At 43.1% G+C, this 16,023-nt stretch overlaps 1 protein-coding gene across 4 annotated transcripts; it reads right to left on the minus strand.

The window, feature by feature from the left end:
- Window positions 1-6,097: 6,097 nt before the first annotated feature.
- Cldn12 (claudin 12) lies at window positions 6,098-15,638 on the minus strand. Of its 4 annotated transcripts, none has more exons than XM_021163478.2 (4): window positions 15,479-15,638; window positions 13,849-13,938; window positions 12,037-12,089; window positions 6,098-9,454 (listed from the first exon to the last, which is right to left on the minus strand). In XM_021163478.2, the coding sequence occupies exon 4, from the start codon at window positions 9,423-9,425 to the stop codon at window positions 8,691-8,693; it is 735 nt and encodes a 244-aa protein (XP_021019137.1). In that variant the 5' UTR covers window positions 9,426-9,454; window positions 12,037-12,089; window positions 13,849-13,938; window positions 15,479-15,638; the 3' UTR covers window positions 6,098-8,690. The 4 variants fall into 4 exon arrangements, with proteins under 4 accessions (XP_021019137.1, XP_021019136.1, XP_029333616.1 ...); XM_021163477.3 differs by lacking the exon at window positions 15,479-15,638 and adding an exon at window positions 15,342-15,449; XM_029477756.2 differs by lacking the exon at window positions 15,479-15,638 and adding an exon at window positions 14,914-15,150.
- Window positions 15,639-16,023: the final 385 nt, after the last annotated feature.

Below are 16,023 nucleotides of genomic sequence, written 5' to 3' on the forward strand. Positions count from 1 at the left end.
AATATATCGTCAAAGGACCTGAAGGGTAAAAGGGGAGAATATAAATATTTACATTGTAGGATAAATAAAGGAAAACCCTTCACATGAGATTATGAGACAAGGAACCTCCAGAGATGTGATTGAGTTCATTTTCTATTGGCCATTTACAGCAAGGAATGCAGCCTACCCTTGAAAGAAACAAGTTTTCATTTGTAAGTTGTTATCTATTGAAAATGGCTCCTGGGTTAGGGATTGGGGGCATGTGTCCACTTCTTTCAGCTTAGGGCCCCATCTGGTCCCAAGCCATGCAAGTCACTGGCATACTGTCTCAGGCTCTGTGTGTTCAAAAGGTCATTGATCATGATGACTTAGAGGGCCTTGTTTCCTTGGTATCTTCTATCCCTTCTGGCTCTTACAGTCTTTCTGCTTCCTCTTCTGGGAGGTTCCCTGATCCCTGAGAGATTTGAAGAAACTTCTCTAATGATGGCTAAGCAAGGTATTAACTTATTAGGAGTCGTTTAATGGCTATTTTTTAAACAGTAGTATTTGGATTTACGCTAGGTCCCTGGGCTATTTAGTCTCAGGTTTTTGGTCACCCAAGCAATGTTGGGTTTGAGTTCCATCTTGTGAAGTGGACCTTAATTCAAACCAGATATTGGGTGATTACTCCCAGAAAGTTTGTGCCACCATTATACTAGGATATCTTGCAGACTGGACAGCACTGTAGATCAAAGTGTTTGTGGCTGGGCTGGTGTTTATGCTTCTCCTTTGGTAGAGTGCAGTATTTCTTCTTGTAAGAATGATGCTTATGAGTGAAGGTTCTATGTATAGAAAAGGTTAACTTCTCCATGATCACTGAGTTGTTGTTGTCATCAGTAATAGGGCCTTGCTATCAGTTTGTGGAGAGTAACCCATAGACTGGCAATACCCTCGGTTGTTTGGGGATTTCCATCAGACCCCTTTGACCAACAACTCAATTAGACGTAACCCAATCCTGGTAATGGAAACTTCGCTTGGTGACAAGAGATGGCCAATTGGGGCTCTGTCTCCCATTATTTAGTGATTTTGCTTAGATCACCTTCATATTTGAGTATATATTTTAGGAAGCTCTACTCCATTAGATTTCTATACTACCCCTCAAATGGCCCTTAATTTTAGCTGTCTCTCCCTGTATCCCCTCCTCTCTCACTCCTCTCTTCATTTGATTCTCCTGTCCCAGTTTCCCCCTCCCATCCATCCATAACTTTCTATTCTTTTAACCTTTCCTAGGGCGATCTTCTCCCCCTAACCCCCAAGTCCCTTACTCTAACCTATTCTCTGTTGTTCTACAAACTTGGTTAGCACTGACATAACAACTATATCCACATACAAACAAATGCCATAGTTATCTTTCTGGGTCTGGGCTACCTCCTCACTCAGGATGACTTTTTTTTTTCTAGTTCTAATTACCTGTGTCTTCCATTATTTCATTTTTTTAAGTAGCTGAGCAAAACTCCATTGTGTAAATGTACATTTTCTTTATCCATTCACTTGTTGAGGGACATCTAGGTTGTTTCCAATTTCTGGCTATTATAAAAGAGCAGCAATGAACATAGTTCAGCAAGTGTCTCTGTGGCAGGATGAAGCATCCTTTGGGTATACGTCTAAGAGTAGTATAGCTGGGTCTTGAGGTAGATTAATTCTCATCTTCCAGAGGAACTGCCATACTGATTTCCATAGCGGCTGTACAAATTTGTACTTCCACCAGCAAGGGAGAAGTGTTTCCCCTTATCCTTGGCAGTATGACTTGTCCCTGATTCTAGCCATTCTGATGGGTGGGTTTTTTTGTTTGGTTTGGTTTTTTTGTTTTGTTTTGTTTTTGTTTTGTTTTGTTTTTTCAAGACAGGGTTTCTCTGTGTAGCCCTGGCTGTCCTGGAACTCACTCTGTAGACCAGGCTGGCCTTGAACTCAGAAATCTGCCTGCCTCTGCCTCCCAAGTGCTGGGATTAAAGGCGTGTGCCACCACTGCCCAGACTGATGAGTGTTAAGATGTAATCTTCAAGTAGTTTTGATTTGTAGGCATAACGTTTTGTGTGCTATGTAAAGATTATACTTGTATTATTCAAATTTTGATTTCTCTTCCTCCTTATCTTGTTCCATTCCTGACACATCACTGTAATGCTTATGTCAAGAATCTCCTGTCTCAAGTTTGTGTAGACAATACTTACCATCTATTCTCTGCTTTGTCAAGAAAGGTATTCACCCAATGGCTGAGCAGAAGAGAGAACAAGGAGGGACTTCCACCAGCCAGGGGAGGGAAAGAGAGAACTGTAAAACAGATTGAGCCACAAGGAGGGACGAGACAGGAGACATGACAGTTCAGCTGGAGCATGGAAGGCCCTAAATGCAAGTGTTATGGGAATTTTGGCTGGAAGGTAGCCAGATTAGCGTAGAGGGCTGAGGTGGATCAATGACTGCCCTGGTATTTCAGTAAAGCTTGATTAAATCTTCGTATTGCTTTGTTGTTATTGGGGAATTCGCTAGAAAAAAAGTAAAAAACAGCCACTGTATTAATTTACTGAATACATTTATATTAAAAATCGCTGTTGCAATAATTTACATTTCCCTGATGACTAAGATGTTGAACAGTTAAATGTTTGTCAGAGATGCTGGCTTGGCCATGCTCATTGCTGCTCTAAGAAATATAGATAACCTAAGAGTCCTTAAACTGTGAATGCACAATGTTCAGAAAACCCCCAAAGACAGTTCCAGTAGAGTTAGGGAAGTGTGTAGTAGTTTGTATTTGGCATTGTCGTTATTCATGCTGTGTCATTCATTGCTAAATTCTTTGGCAGTCTGAGTGCCTTTGCTTGGAACATAGATTTCAGAGGCATCTGTCAAAACCAAAACAAATATTTCAGAGTGGAAACACAGGCTGCCAGACTCTTGACATGCAAAAGATAACAGAGGAGATTTTACAAAAAGAAACAAACAAATAAACAACAAAAAACAAACAAGGGCAGAACTTTGCTCCTCTACATTTGAATTTAAAATAACTTTAAATTTTCATTCCTTGACTTCTTGACACTTGCTCTTTTTCTTGAAATAAATGGAATTTGCATCTATCCTTCTTTTTTGGATACAGATTTCCTTTGCGCTGGGCTACAGATACTGGCCCTTCCCACAGAGTGTTCGGAATTCCTGACTTCTGCTCTGTTCTTTGTCCCAGCCAGGTTACTACCATGGGCACGATGGTTCTCCCACTGTCTTACTCTCCTGTCACGGGGCTCTGTGTCCTCTCTGGACAAGTGAAGCCATCTGATTTGATGTTAGGAAAACAATCATTAAAGGTTCCCTACTAAATCACAATGTCTCAGCTTCCTCCTCTGAATCCTTTGCTCACAGCTGCCACAAGCTTTTATAGTATTTGTTTTACCAGAGGAAAGCTTGCTACCTCAACTGCTAATGAGTTTAAGAAGAAGTCATTTCCCTCTTCTGGATGAGGAAACAGCCATGGTTCATTCATTCTCTTTTCTTTTCTTTTCTTTTTTCTTTTCTTTTCTTTCCTTCTCTCTCTCTCTCTCTCTCTCTTCTTCCTTCCTTCCTTTTATTTCTTTCTTTTCTTTTTTCTTTCTTTTTAAAATATTTATTTATGTATTGTATATGACTACACCATTGCTCTTCTTCAGACCAGAAGACCAGAAGAAGGCATCAGATCCCATTATAGATGGAGCAATTGTTACTCTTAACTGCTGAGCCATCTCTGCAGTCCACCATGGTACTTTCTTAAACGAGGGACCCCAGATACAGGTGGTTATATTAGAAATGTGTTTGGAAGATAGGAATTGCTTATCGCTCCAGTGACTGAATAGCATAATTGACCACAATCATGGTTGAGTAGCAGAGGTCGGGACATTTTCTTAGATATCTCTGATGTTGTGTGCAGGATGAGTCAGCCCTTAGTATGGATGGAGCTAGACCAGGAGTGGAGAAAGCAACACCTGTTAAGAGGCTTTTCAGGGGGTCCCTTCATCAGTTAACAAAGTGTTAAACTCCCAACTTTGGCTAAGATTCCTAATTTCCTTACTCATCTCAAACTCAGCAATTTATTCTCTTCTGGGCAGCAGTATGCTGGCAAATTCCCAGTAACCAGCTGTCAGTGAAAAGACAAGCGGGCACTTGCAGCATTTGGCAATTCTGGTGGCACAAATGCTCCTATGATAGCCGATTTGAAGCTACTAATATGTCACTCCTCAGTGCCCTGGGAAGCAAGGCACAGTTAATTCTCAGGGACCACCACTTGGCCACTATTACTGCTGAGGTCTTAAAGCTGCACCCTGAAGCCTGGTGCCCTGGCACCCCTTAATCACATCTAGGAGGACAGAAGGAGGCAGGTCTCTGAGAGTTTGGGATCAGCCTGGTTTGCACAGTCACGGCCAAAAAGGACAAGGTGAGCCTTCCAGACACCTGCTTATCCAAGAGGAGGGCTGCCAGGTCTGTGACAGGGTTCTGGTCTTTCCACTTCACAAGATTATTTATTATAAATGCAGGCAAAAGAGAAAAAAAAGAGTAGGGCAGGGGCTGAACTAGTGGTTCAGCAGTTAAGAACACTGTTTTTCCAGAGGACCTTAGCTAGACTCCCGACACCCATGTGTCAGCTCATAACTGTCTGTAACTCCAGTTCCAAAGGATCTGATGCCTTCTTCAAGCTTCTGAAGACTCCAGCCAGGCACACAAGTGGTAACAGACCAAGATATTCATACATATATAAATAAAAAAGAACATATGGGAAGAGAGAACCCCATTTAAAGATGCTAGTGGCCTATCTTGATTTATCAGATTTTTTTTTTTTTTTTTTTTACTTTTGTAAGAGTAAGTGACTTGCTGTCATTTCTATCAGTATGGTCACACAGCTTACCTTACTCAATGAACTGCAAGCCCATTACTGTTATTCACTGTTATGCTCAGTGTTTCAGGTTTGGCTAGTGGGAGTTCCTTGAGTTCACTGCTGTGCACTCCACCTCCATGGCTCTCAGGGCATTTTCTTTCTTATAGCAAGTGTGCTGTCTGGCCCCAACCCTGAAATTGCCTTCTGCACACTTCAGATAATGAATGCAAATGATGTGTATTTTCATTTCTGGCTAAAGCCCAGACTTTTGTGATATGGTTAGCATAAAATGTCTAGCATTTGATCAACCGTCAACAAAGCTGACGAGCTGAATGCAGTCTCTGGATTAGTACACTTTAGTGTCACTAGCTGGGATGCTCAATTTGAAGCTGATTCTGATCTTTGGTGCAACATATGGTTCTGCCACCTAAAAGTGCATCATAAACCCAAGAGTTTCAGTGGGGAAGTTCATCTCTGCAATGGCTGTACATGGCTGTAATTCCAAAATAAAGATTCAACACTGGCTTTGCAAAGTGGCAGCAGTTTCCTGTAAACCTCTAGCTTTGAATAAGGCAAGTTGCCACTACCTACAGATTTCAAATTCCCAATCACTAGCCTACCCACAAAAGTTCACTGATAAAGAAAATTTGGCCAACGACTTTACTGAGGGCTCTTCTGTGGACTGGTAAAAAGTCCACTGACTGGAGGGTGTGACCCATCTAGAGGAATGATGCCGCCTCGTTCTGCAGGAGCTCTAGCTCCCCAGCTGCGGGAATCGGGTGCAGTGCATGGGCCATGATGTTTACAGCCTTGCCCAAGCATGAGCAGTGAGCCTGCATGTGTGGGCTGCCTGCCAGGCTGGACTGTTCCTCGTGATCTGGACCTGTCAGCCTATCTGTGACCGACCTTAGATGAGGTGGGGTGGAGCTAGATGAGGTCAGGCGCCGCTGTTGTTGTTATAGCCCTTGCCCTAAGTAGAAGCGAGCTGTTGTAAGAGAAGCTGTTGTAAGTGAGGTAGTGTAAGAAAAGCTGCAAGAAGGATGGAGGAAGAAGAAGCTGCTGGGGAAGAGAGAAAGTCACAAGTAAAGAAGCCATTGCGTGAACCCGACTTGGTGTCCGTGTCGTTCGTGTCTCCTGAGACCGGGGCACCCAATCATGGTCTTTAGGAGTGCCTTATTTTCGTTGACATACACATGACAAATGTTTTCCAAAATATTTAACCTTAAAGCTGAGAAAAGAACAGAGACAAACTTGTAAAAATACATCTTTTAATAAACATGAGGCAGCACAGCACACACAGCACACCCACTGAGGATTCTACCTTGTGGTTTACAGCACACACTATCCGTCATAGGGCGTATGTACAAGCAGAGTGAACTCAGAATCTCAGGTTTATTCTTCTCCCAAAGCTGGGTAACACAAATTCTATGCACCATCTCACATTCAAGGTTGTTTGCCTAGCTGGCTCCTTAGAAGGCCTTTAAAATCAACAGCTTTTTAGCAACAAAAGAAGTTATCCACCCCATCTCAATAACAGCTCCAGTGACTCAGAAGCATTGTAAATACATGCTTTCCTTGGATGGCTTTAAAAAACAGCTATTTATGCCCAATCTGGAACACTAAAAAGATAATACAGAAACAGCTGTTTCTCTTCCTGAGTGAATTCATAAAAGTAATTGGAGGCTATAGATGATAATGCCGAAAGATTCTCATAAGAAAGCTTAAATGTTTGTAGTTACAATCCTGTGAGCTGAAAATTGTCTAGTATTCTCATTGCTGAGTCCACTTTTTCTAATTGTTTTTAAAGACAGGTTCTCACTGTGTAGCTCTGACTGGCCTGGAACTTGCTATGGAGACCAGAATTTCCAGAAATGCACCTGTCACTGCCTCCTGAGTGCTGGTATTAAAGTCAAAAGCCACTACACCTGGCCCTACTTTTATCTCTGTATACTAACACCAAGGCATGGTAGAATTCCATCTGGAAACAGTTTAGTGAGAGAAGAACTAAGATTAACAAGGGCAAAACACTATTATTAGTCTCAGAATTCGAGCTGACACTGTCTTGGAATGACCAACACTCAGCTCCATTTATGAGTGAGAAGAACCAGAGGTGGAAAAGGCTAGAAGTTGTAATTTTTAAAAACCATAGATGTGCATGCTTTGTACTGACGGCATTTTAAAATTATACAATTGGATTTACTTGCCTACATACAGTAGTGTTGGCCTACATACAGTAGTGTTGGACTTAGGGAAAAGTACTACATATCTCTACAGAAAGACTCAGATTTGCAAAAGAGGCATCAGAAACTGTTATCCTAAAATCAGCTGCTTGTAAGAATCTATAAGCACAATGTACTACAGTCCTTACAAACATAGTGCCAGTACGTGGACATTATCCAAATGAGCAGCTCAAATCCCTAAGCTAAGACCCAACACCCCTCAATGTCAAAGCGGGACGTTATGACTAACATGGTTTTATCCATTTGATATCACATCAGAAGAGATATTTTGAAAATTTGCCCCTCTTTAATTTATCATCTTAGCTTCAGAGGTAGAATAGGTATAATTTAATCTCTCTCCTATCTTACCATTCTCATGATCTGAGACTATTATTACGACTATGGGAGGAGACCTGACTAAAGGGAATTTCCAGCGTCCAGGCTATTGTTGGTGGTGGACCACAGGCTGTCTGTGTCACAAAGACATCTTTCAGGTGAAATACACTCCTGGGTCAATGCTTGACAAGTTTACCAGCTACCACAAAGTCAGACTTCCCACTGGTTATCAGGTGTATTAGATCAACATTTCTACATAGACATGGCTATTTCTCCTATTTGTGTATCCTCTGAAGTACTTACTCAAGTGTTAAGCAGTGTTAGAAGCAAGCAATCAGTTCTGAAGCAGGAACTGAACAGACGAAAGCCACTACTCAAATAGTAGCCACCAAATGAATCTTTCGTGCTGACACTGAAGAACAGACTCCCGCGCCCTGAAAGACAATTTTGTCCTAGGCACTAAGAGCTTGGACCGCGCATGAGCACTACCTGACAAGGGGGGGTCTGGAAAGGGATTCTTGCTTCAAATGAAGCAACATACTGTCTCCTGACACATTTTTAGTGTAATTGGGTGTGCCTTGTAGTTAGTGCTCAGGAGGCAAGCGGGTAGAAAGTCTGAGTACAGACTGGTCTGCAGTGATCTCTAGGCCAGCCAGAGCTACACACAGCAAGACCCCATCTGAAACCAATGAAGAAGTCAAATGTTAACCATGCTTAAATATTAGCTTTACTCTGTCATGTAAAATGCATTTTACTTTTCACTGCAATGAGGTAGAAGATAGTAATCTTCAGTATACTGATGCCTATTCAATTAGTCCCCAGAGAGAATGAAATTATACCTTCAAGCTGGCAGAGTTCTGGAGACAAACTCCTAGCCTTATCCGACTGAAACGTCTTAAGTTTGAAACTGCCCCTTTCACCTCTAAATCATCGGAGTCAACGCACAATCTGAAATACGGGTGAAGATCAAACAGCATTGTTCAATACGCTGTCTTCACTGCCTCCAGTGTTATCATGGGTCCTTTCACATAAGCAATTGATCAGACATCAACAAGGAGGCTAAAGACCCTTCTAGTCTCAGAAGCAAGATAAAAGGAATGTTTCACATTTAGAAGAATGTAATATGTACCTCATAAAATCTAGCAGCATTTCATTCTACCAAGATATACAAATTTGGCTCCACTGACTGATAAGGAATATAGGAAAAATGTACACAGGTCCAAAAAGGCTCATTATGCAGGGGGCTGTGAGGCTACAAGACATCCTTTGAACAGTTAATTGTATCTCTGTTAAGTGCTGTGTGAGACTACTGGAATGTCGATTTCAATGGCAGAGAGGCGGGACCGTGATGAATAGGGCTGTGAGTAAGTGTGCATCCCGGGAGCGTGAGAGTACAGCGGTTGCCAAAAAGGAGAGGACAAAGACTTGCATGCACAATACCAAACGAACAGCAGGAGAGCAGTCATAAACAGACCCCCTGAGCTAGCAATAGTGACAAATACTGCATAGTCAAAGGTAAAGACCGGCTCAAACTTCCTGTTGAGATGGCTGTTATAAAAGATGGCCCAGATGGATGGAGAGAGGCTCACGGTACCTGCCAGAAAAAACAGGAGTCCGGCCACCAGGTGGCAGCCTGCACTATTGACCAGACACTTGGCCAGTTTGATGTTAGGCACGGAAGAATTGAAGGCCGTGTTACACATTCCAATCAGGCAGAGTAGCAAGGCACCCATTGCGATCACGATGCTGAGAGGCAGGGCAAACTGGAGGACACGCAGGTCCAGCTGGTCAACTGACAGGTACCACGTACGGTCGTACATCAGGCAGTCACTGCTTCCATCATACCGGGCACACTTCACCCACAGGCCCGTGTAAATTGTCAGGTTCTTCTCGTTTCTGTTGAATGTGATCAGCCGCAGTTTCCTCCAGTTAGGAAGCAGAGTCCCTGCAAAGAGGCCTGCGACAGAGGCAATACCACACAGGAAGGACAGGACCGTGGCTGCGTGGACATCTCGGCAGCCCATGGCAGGAGGGCTTGAGCTGTATGGTCAATCTGGGGGATGACACACACAGGGCAAATCAGGCACCATGGGAGAGCACAGCTAGAGTTGCCACCAACTGGCAGTACATTTACAGATGAAATGCTAGTGCAGGAAGGGAGCTAGCTAGTGCAATCCTAGCACTTCTGTGACTAGGCACCAGGACTGCAGCATGTCTGAGGGCAGCCTGGTCTCTAAATTGAGTTCTAGACTAGACCCTGCCAACCACCTACCCATCCCATCAGAAAGAAAGAAAGGTGGGGAGGGAGGGAGGGAAGGAAGGAAGGAAGGAAGGAAGGAGATGGAAACTCCTGTTTCCTGTCTGTACAATATGAATGTACATTAACACATATGTCCCAGATCAAGTGCACACATGTGCTTTGTCATCTCTTTGTCACATAGCAACTAAAATCTTTAGCCATTGTTATTTTTCTTCATAATTAAAGAGAGTAACATCACACCTAAAATTTAAAATTGGTTGTCAATATTCACTCAGCATACATACACGGGCCACTTTGTATATCAGGTTTTCAATGGAAAAAAAAATCACAAATTATTCAAACTGTAGCAAGGGCTAGGACACTCAAAATCTAACAGCTACAGGCTCTACGACCTCAGCCTCAGCATAAGTGCTCAAACAAATGCAAAGTGAGCCCCAAGCAGCAGGTGAGTAAGCTGTCTGGAGAAGCATGGCAGGACAGCAGGACATTCAGAGCTGCCTCTTGACCTGGCTGACAGACAGACAGACATTCCCTGTGCCTTCACTCCTCATCTGCAAACTGGGTAAGAAAGTAGTGCCTACCTCACAGGGCTTTTTTCTCATGCATCCAATGAGTTAATGCAATGTCACATGCTCAGAACACGTCTGAAGCACTGTGTAAAGGGAACGCTGGATGTGAGCACGAGCGACTGCCTTTTCTGCTTGACCAGAGCTTAGTAGCTGGCACACTAGAGTGGCTTAAACAGCATTTACTGAGTGAATGCTACATGAGAAAAAGCAAACTCGTCTCACTACTATAATTCTGGCACACCAGGAAGTTATTAGAAATGAAATGGGCCCATCTCCAGTCAATCAGAAGAGAATAAAAGGCCCTGGAATTTCTTCTTACCTATCTTCTGGATGGTTTAATTAGACTCAAGTGCTTTTCAGGGAAATCTCCAAGACTTGGTATTTATAAAGCTATTAACGTTAGCATAAGATACATGCAGATTCTGAAGTAGAGCCCCTTCAGAACACCTCACCATTGTAATAGAAACAGCAACACGCCCTTTCTCTCTTCTCAAATCACAAGGCGGTTTGCTCTTCCCATCTATGACTAATTAATTTAATTTAATTTTCTCCACAGTTTCCCACGCACCTCAAAGCACTACTGAAACATTATTCCCCACCGCCCGCGAGACACAGAGCAGACAACTTTTAGGGGTACATTTACTTTGTTGTTGTTCAAAGAACGATGAAGGGGTAGAGTTGAGTGACTTTTAAATCTAATACAATAGCATGGTGTTCACAGAATCCACCCTCTTTTCCGGAATCAAGTATTCTCTACTGAGATGGCACAGGAACACTCCCAGGAAGTCAGGGTCAGAAAGATAATCATGGCGCAATGCTAAGAAACTAGCACGTGTTTCAGCGAGCAAACACAGGGTTCTGCAGGGAACAGTGTCGTGTTAGACAGCCACACTATCAGGGATAGTGCTACCAACAACAACTCTAGCCTGTGTATTCAAATAATACATCAGTAAGTGTATACCATCAAAGTAGAGTTTGACCATAAATGGCCTTAAGTTAGGTTTTTCAAATTAACCACGGGTAGTTCTAAGTTTTCCCACAGTATTAGCTACTACTGATTATGTTGCCTTCTGTCAGTATCAAAAGTTGTAACTGGTCCAGAAAATTTTCAGAATTAAATTGCAAAAAATATAGGTTAGTTTTCATGCAAATTAGAAAAAAAAACCATCCACCTTTCTTGCTTAATTTTAGCAACAACGACTTTGGCTTGGAGCCAGCACCTTGGTGCAGGTTTGAGAACACTTGTGTTAGAAGTCTTAATGACGCCAAGCTCCACAGTTCAGCTCCAGCTCTTTTTTGACCCGTTTCCCCCACATATGATGAACAATTTGCATAGCACCTGGCACACAAATCATTTTAGGATTATATGAATGAGAAGTGGGCCATGTACCGCAAGGCCATACAATGTATTCACAAATGTGGGCTAGACAAAGAAACAGCTATGACTAAGGAGTCAGTCATGCATCAAGTATTTGTGGCATGCGATGCATATGGAAAATGTCCTGAAAGGACACTGGTCTAGTGTGTTAATAAAAGTATGCTGTTTCATGCAAATACAAAATACTGATGGTTAACCAACTGTATAATTACCATGTATTAAGTGATCACTGTTATTACATTAAGCAACATAAGCCAGTAAACCATTTATTAACAAGTTACTGCCCTGGGTTAGGTAAAGTCAGAGTGGTAAGAAAAGGGTTATCCCGTTTCTTTTAAAGCTTCAAGATTCCATCAGCGAACACTCTCAAACTCTCAACTCAATCACAATTGCATTCTTGATTCCAGAGATGGAGGACAAATACTCACAATTTCAAAGTAATCGGTGTTTCTCCAAACAGCCTGTCCTGCGCTACTGATCCCTGCAACCCAAAGGCAGCGAGAAGCAAAATCAGAACATACAGCCTTGTTATTAATACTTTCCTGCAACCCTTAGCTTACAGACAACCAAACAGAATCAATGAACGTGGGCAGACCAAGCACTTATTTCAGTGCTAAGTGTATTTATAGCTTCCTTCAAGTTGATGTTATATTTTATATCACTTCTCTGAACTTGGTATACTGGCATATGCTTAATTAAACTCTCAAGGACTAACAGTTTTATAGAGTCAACAGAGATACCATGAATTGTGTTTCAGAAAAAGAACATTAATGGCCTCAATATTCAGGTTCAACCCTAGTGCAGAAATTAATGTTTAGCATCTTGTAACCTCCTTTGGTCATTTCACTTTTTATCCTATTATTAACTCTATACATCTATAATTTGATAGTAAGTCTCATCCCACTAGTGACATAATGTCTCAAAGGGTGATAGAGGAAATAATATGAAATGATCTATTTAGTGCTAAAACTAAAAAAATATTGCTGACTTGCAGGTTAAGACTTGATCAAATTTGAGACTCTTGTGCTATGTTGATGAATTCTGTGTCCAGAACAGTATTTTTGTGATCTGTCACTTCACTTGTTTCCACACAATAGTTTCCCACTTCCTGAATAATTAGATCTCTAAAAACGTCCAATCTCCCTGAAGCACACACCCTGTGGCTTCCGCCATGCTCAGACTGGCTCTATGCGACCCTTACCTTATACAGCTGTCCATGTAACCACACTGTTTAACGTTTCCAAACTTTCCATTTAACCTTTCCAGGTTTTCCACTTTTTAATGTAATTGCTAGGTCACATGGTATAGTCTCCCAAACTATTATTTTTAAATACTTATTTTTATGTGAATGCATGTGTGTCTATGCATCGCATGCATGCAGTGTCAGAGGCCAGAAGAGGATGTCAGATCCACTGAAACTGGAGTTGGCTGTGAGCTACCACGTGGGTGCTGGGAATCAAACTAGGTCCTCTGAAAGAGCATCAAGTGCTCTAAACTGCTAAGCCAGCTCTCCAAGCCTGGTCCATAATACATAACTGGTCCATATGAGTCTAGCTAGGGTATAGAGGAAATTATAAATTTGGTTTAGTGGAAGTTGAATTCATTTCATTTGGGACAGGTCCCCACACCCTCGCCTCTGAAACACTCAGGCTGATTCTCGATTATGTGTCTGTTTCTGCTCCTTACTGGCAAACAGTCTCTCCAATTTTGTAAAATGAAAGAAAGATTTTTCTAGCAATAACGACAGAACTTTTGTTTTGGTGTGGTTACTGACCAAATCAAATACTCTGTTCTAAAACAGTGACTCCACGTTTGTCATCGGTTCCAGAGTGACTTTCAGAGAAGAAAACTTGGTATATCAATGTTATCGATGGTATCATTTTGAATAAAAATACTTTCAAAAGATTATTTTCTCTGGCTTTGAAGAGAGTTCAAAGAAAGCTGATGCAGAAATAGTGGCTAAGAGCTTTTGGAATTCTCAAAACCATTAGTTTTTTCAGAAACAATTCCAAGGAATCACTACAAAAGAATGTATGTCTCATGGCCACTAAATTAATTTTTGATGCTAACAGTGGCTATCCCTTCTACCTATAATCTGGGTCTTCTTGGAAACTGTAACCATCAATCACGGTACTCACAAAGGTTCTACACTTTTATTTTGCTGAAGAAGAGAAGAACAGCAGCGTTCCTGATTGAGACAGCAGAAACATTATGTAACCAGGGGACAGGGACATACTTACCCTTTCCCTGTGCCTGGTCCTCCAAAGTCAGCTTAGTGAACTCAGATGAAACAGGAGTTCATCTGTACACAAAGCAGAGATAATCTGGACCTACCAAAGTAGAAAAATGTTCCAAATTACTACAGTCCTTCCTTCGCAACTCTATTTTAACTCACACATAACTGGGGGGGGGGGGGGGGGAGCAGTAATTGTCTAGACTTAATAATAAAATGCTACAGCCAAACAGGCAAGCAATAAGTTTTTCAAAAAGGCAGTTTAAGGTTAGGGGTGTAGCTCAGTTAGGATGCTTTCCCATCATGTAGAAGGCCCAAAGTTCAAACGCCAGCACCACGACAAGGCAAAAACACAACAAAAAAAAATAGCACAGGCAATTTATTCTTATTTATTCACTATTAGATGTGAGCCTCAAAGAAAAATAACTCTTATTTTGTGATTTGAAAGTTCAGAATAATTAAGGCTAAAATTAAAAATCACAAATCACTTTACTGGGTTAGAAATCTAAGAAAAAAAATTAATAGATTTATTTTTCAAGATCTAGTTCCTGCCTACCGTGTCATAAGGAGCACAATGAAAGAAAGCACCATGCAGTTGCCTTGGAATGAAAAGAAATGCACTGTTTTCTAAAATGTTTAAGAAACGGTATTTACAATAAAACCAGACAAAACTAATCTGCACTGTACAACCTAAAATTTGCAACTAGTATGTCCCTTTTAGTTTATGTTGTGTGGTATCTATCGTCCTTGGCTCAACCTGCCATTTGGTATGTTTTCATATCTCTAAAGAGGAGTGACTTCCTGTTGGAATACTAGTTAACTCAAACAGGTAGGATGAGTGAAAAACTCATAAACGCCTGGCAGCTTCCTGGATCGAGGCGTTTATCGCTGGCCCTATTACAGTAATTATGCAGGATGTGGCCTGGGTGCTGATTTCCATCGAGGTTCCCCACCTCCCATCTACGATTCTTGAGCTGTTACCAATCAAGATTGTTGCTTCGAAGTCAGAAGGGCTCGTTTTACAATCAATGACCCCAATCGGACCCCTGGGCAACCTTTGCCATGAGGTCACCTAGCGTAGCAGTTCTGCAGTGAAGACTAGCCCCTTCGCAGACCAGGGCAGTGTCGGGGGACAGCAGCAGCCAGACCGGCCAGATCCGCACGTCCGGGTGGGAGCCGCGTCCTCAGGAGACCCCGAGCGGCCGAGCCGGGCAAAGGGGGGGCGGCTGCGCCCAGCCAATGGCGTGAGCCCTCCCCGGGCGCACGCTCGCCGCTCGCCCACCCCTGCCCGGTGCGTGGGGAGCGCGAGCAGGTCAGCGTTACACAACCAGCGCCGCCAGCCGCTGGGTCCAAAATAGCAGCAGCTACCCGGCAGCCCGCAGCTCGCAGCTCGCCTCACACCCCCGCCCGCCCGCCCGCCCCCAGCCCTCGGCTGCCCCGGCAACGCGGCTCCACACTCCTCGGAGGGGACGAAAACGTTGTAAACGCGGTACCAAATACCTCCTCGGCCACTTTTCCACGTCCCCCCATGTGGGCAACCTTTCAAATGCCGACTCGCCGCCGCTTCGCCGTTTCACGCAACACCTTCAACTACTTGCAAAAGACTCGGAAACGGGAGCGTCCCTGACCACACCTACCGGCTCCTCACCGCTCGGACATCCCGCTCGCCCACTCCGAGCCGCGGCTCCTTAGTCTCCCTCCGCTGCCGCGGAAGTGCGTTCTGGCGAAGCCGCCCCGGAGGCTTCAGGGAACAGTCAGGCTCTCCCCCGGCCCCCGCTCTGGAATACCTTGGCTGCCTGGAACTACAGTTCCCAGCATCCATCGGGCCGCTGGCCGCGGGCCAATTCCTGAGATCACCTCCTTCTTCCGGGTCCCGCCTCCCTCGTTTCCTCTTGCACCTTATTAGGGCTAGGTTTAAGGCTTGCTTTAGAATGCTCTCACTCACACGCATGAGGGACAAATTTGAGATTCGTTTGGTTACTCAATCAAAAGTTGTTCATTAAGTGCAAAGAAAAAAAAAGGTCTAACTCCATAGCCACACAGGTTTACAAGGGGCACTTTGTATGTTACTTCTGGGGTTAACTATAGGCAAAAGAGACCCTACTGCAGCAAAATTCCGTACATAAAACTAATTATTAAGTATTCTAATTTGACTCTTCTACACATCAACTATCCTCTCTCG

Source organism: Mus caroli, unplaced genomic scaffold (assembly GCF_978045245.1).
Source record: "Mus caroli unplaced genomic scaffold, Mus_caroli_1 scaffold_4, whole genome shotgun sequence".
Lineage (NCBI taxonomy): Eukaryota > Metazoa > Chordata > Mammalia > Rodentia > Muridae > Mus > Mus caroli.

Bases quoted from the DNA above. Each gene is read 5' to 3' on its own strand.
- Cldn12 (XM_021163478.2), bottom strand. From the start codon at position 9,425: ATGGGCTGCCGAGATGTCCACGCAGCCACGGTCCTGTCCTTCCTGTGT.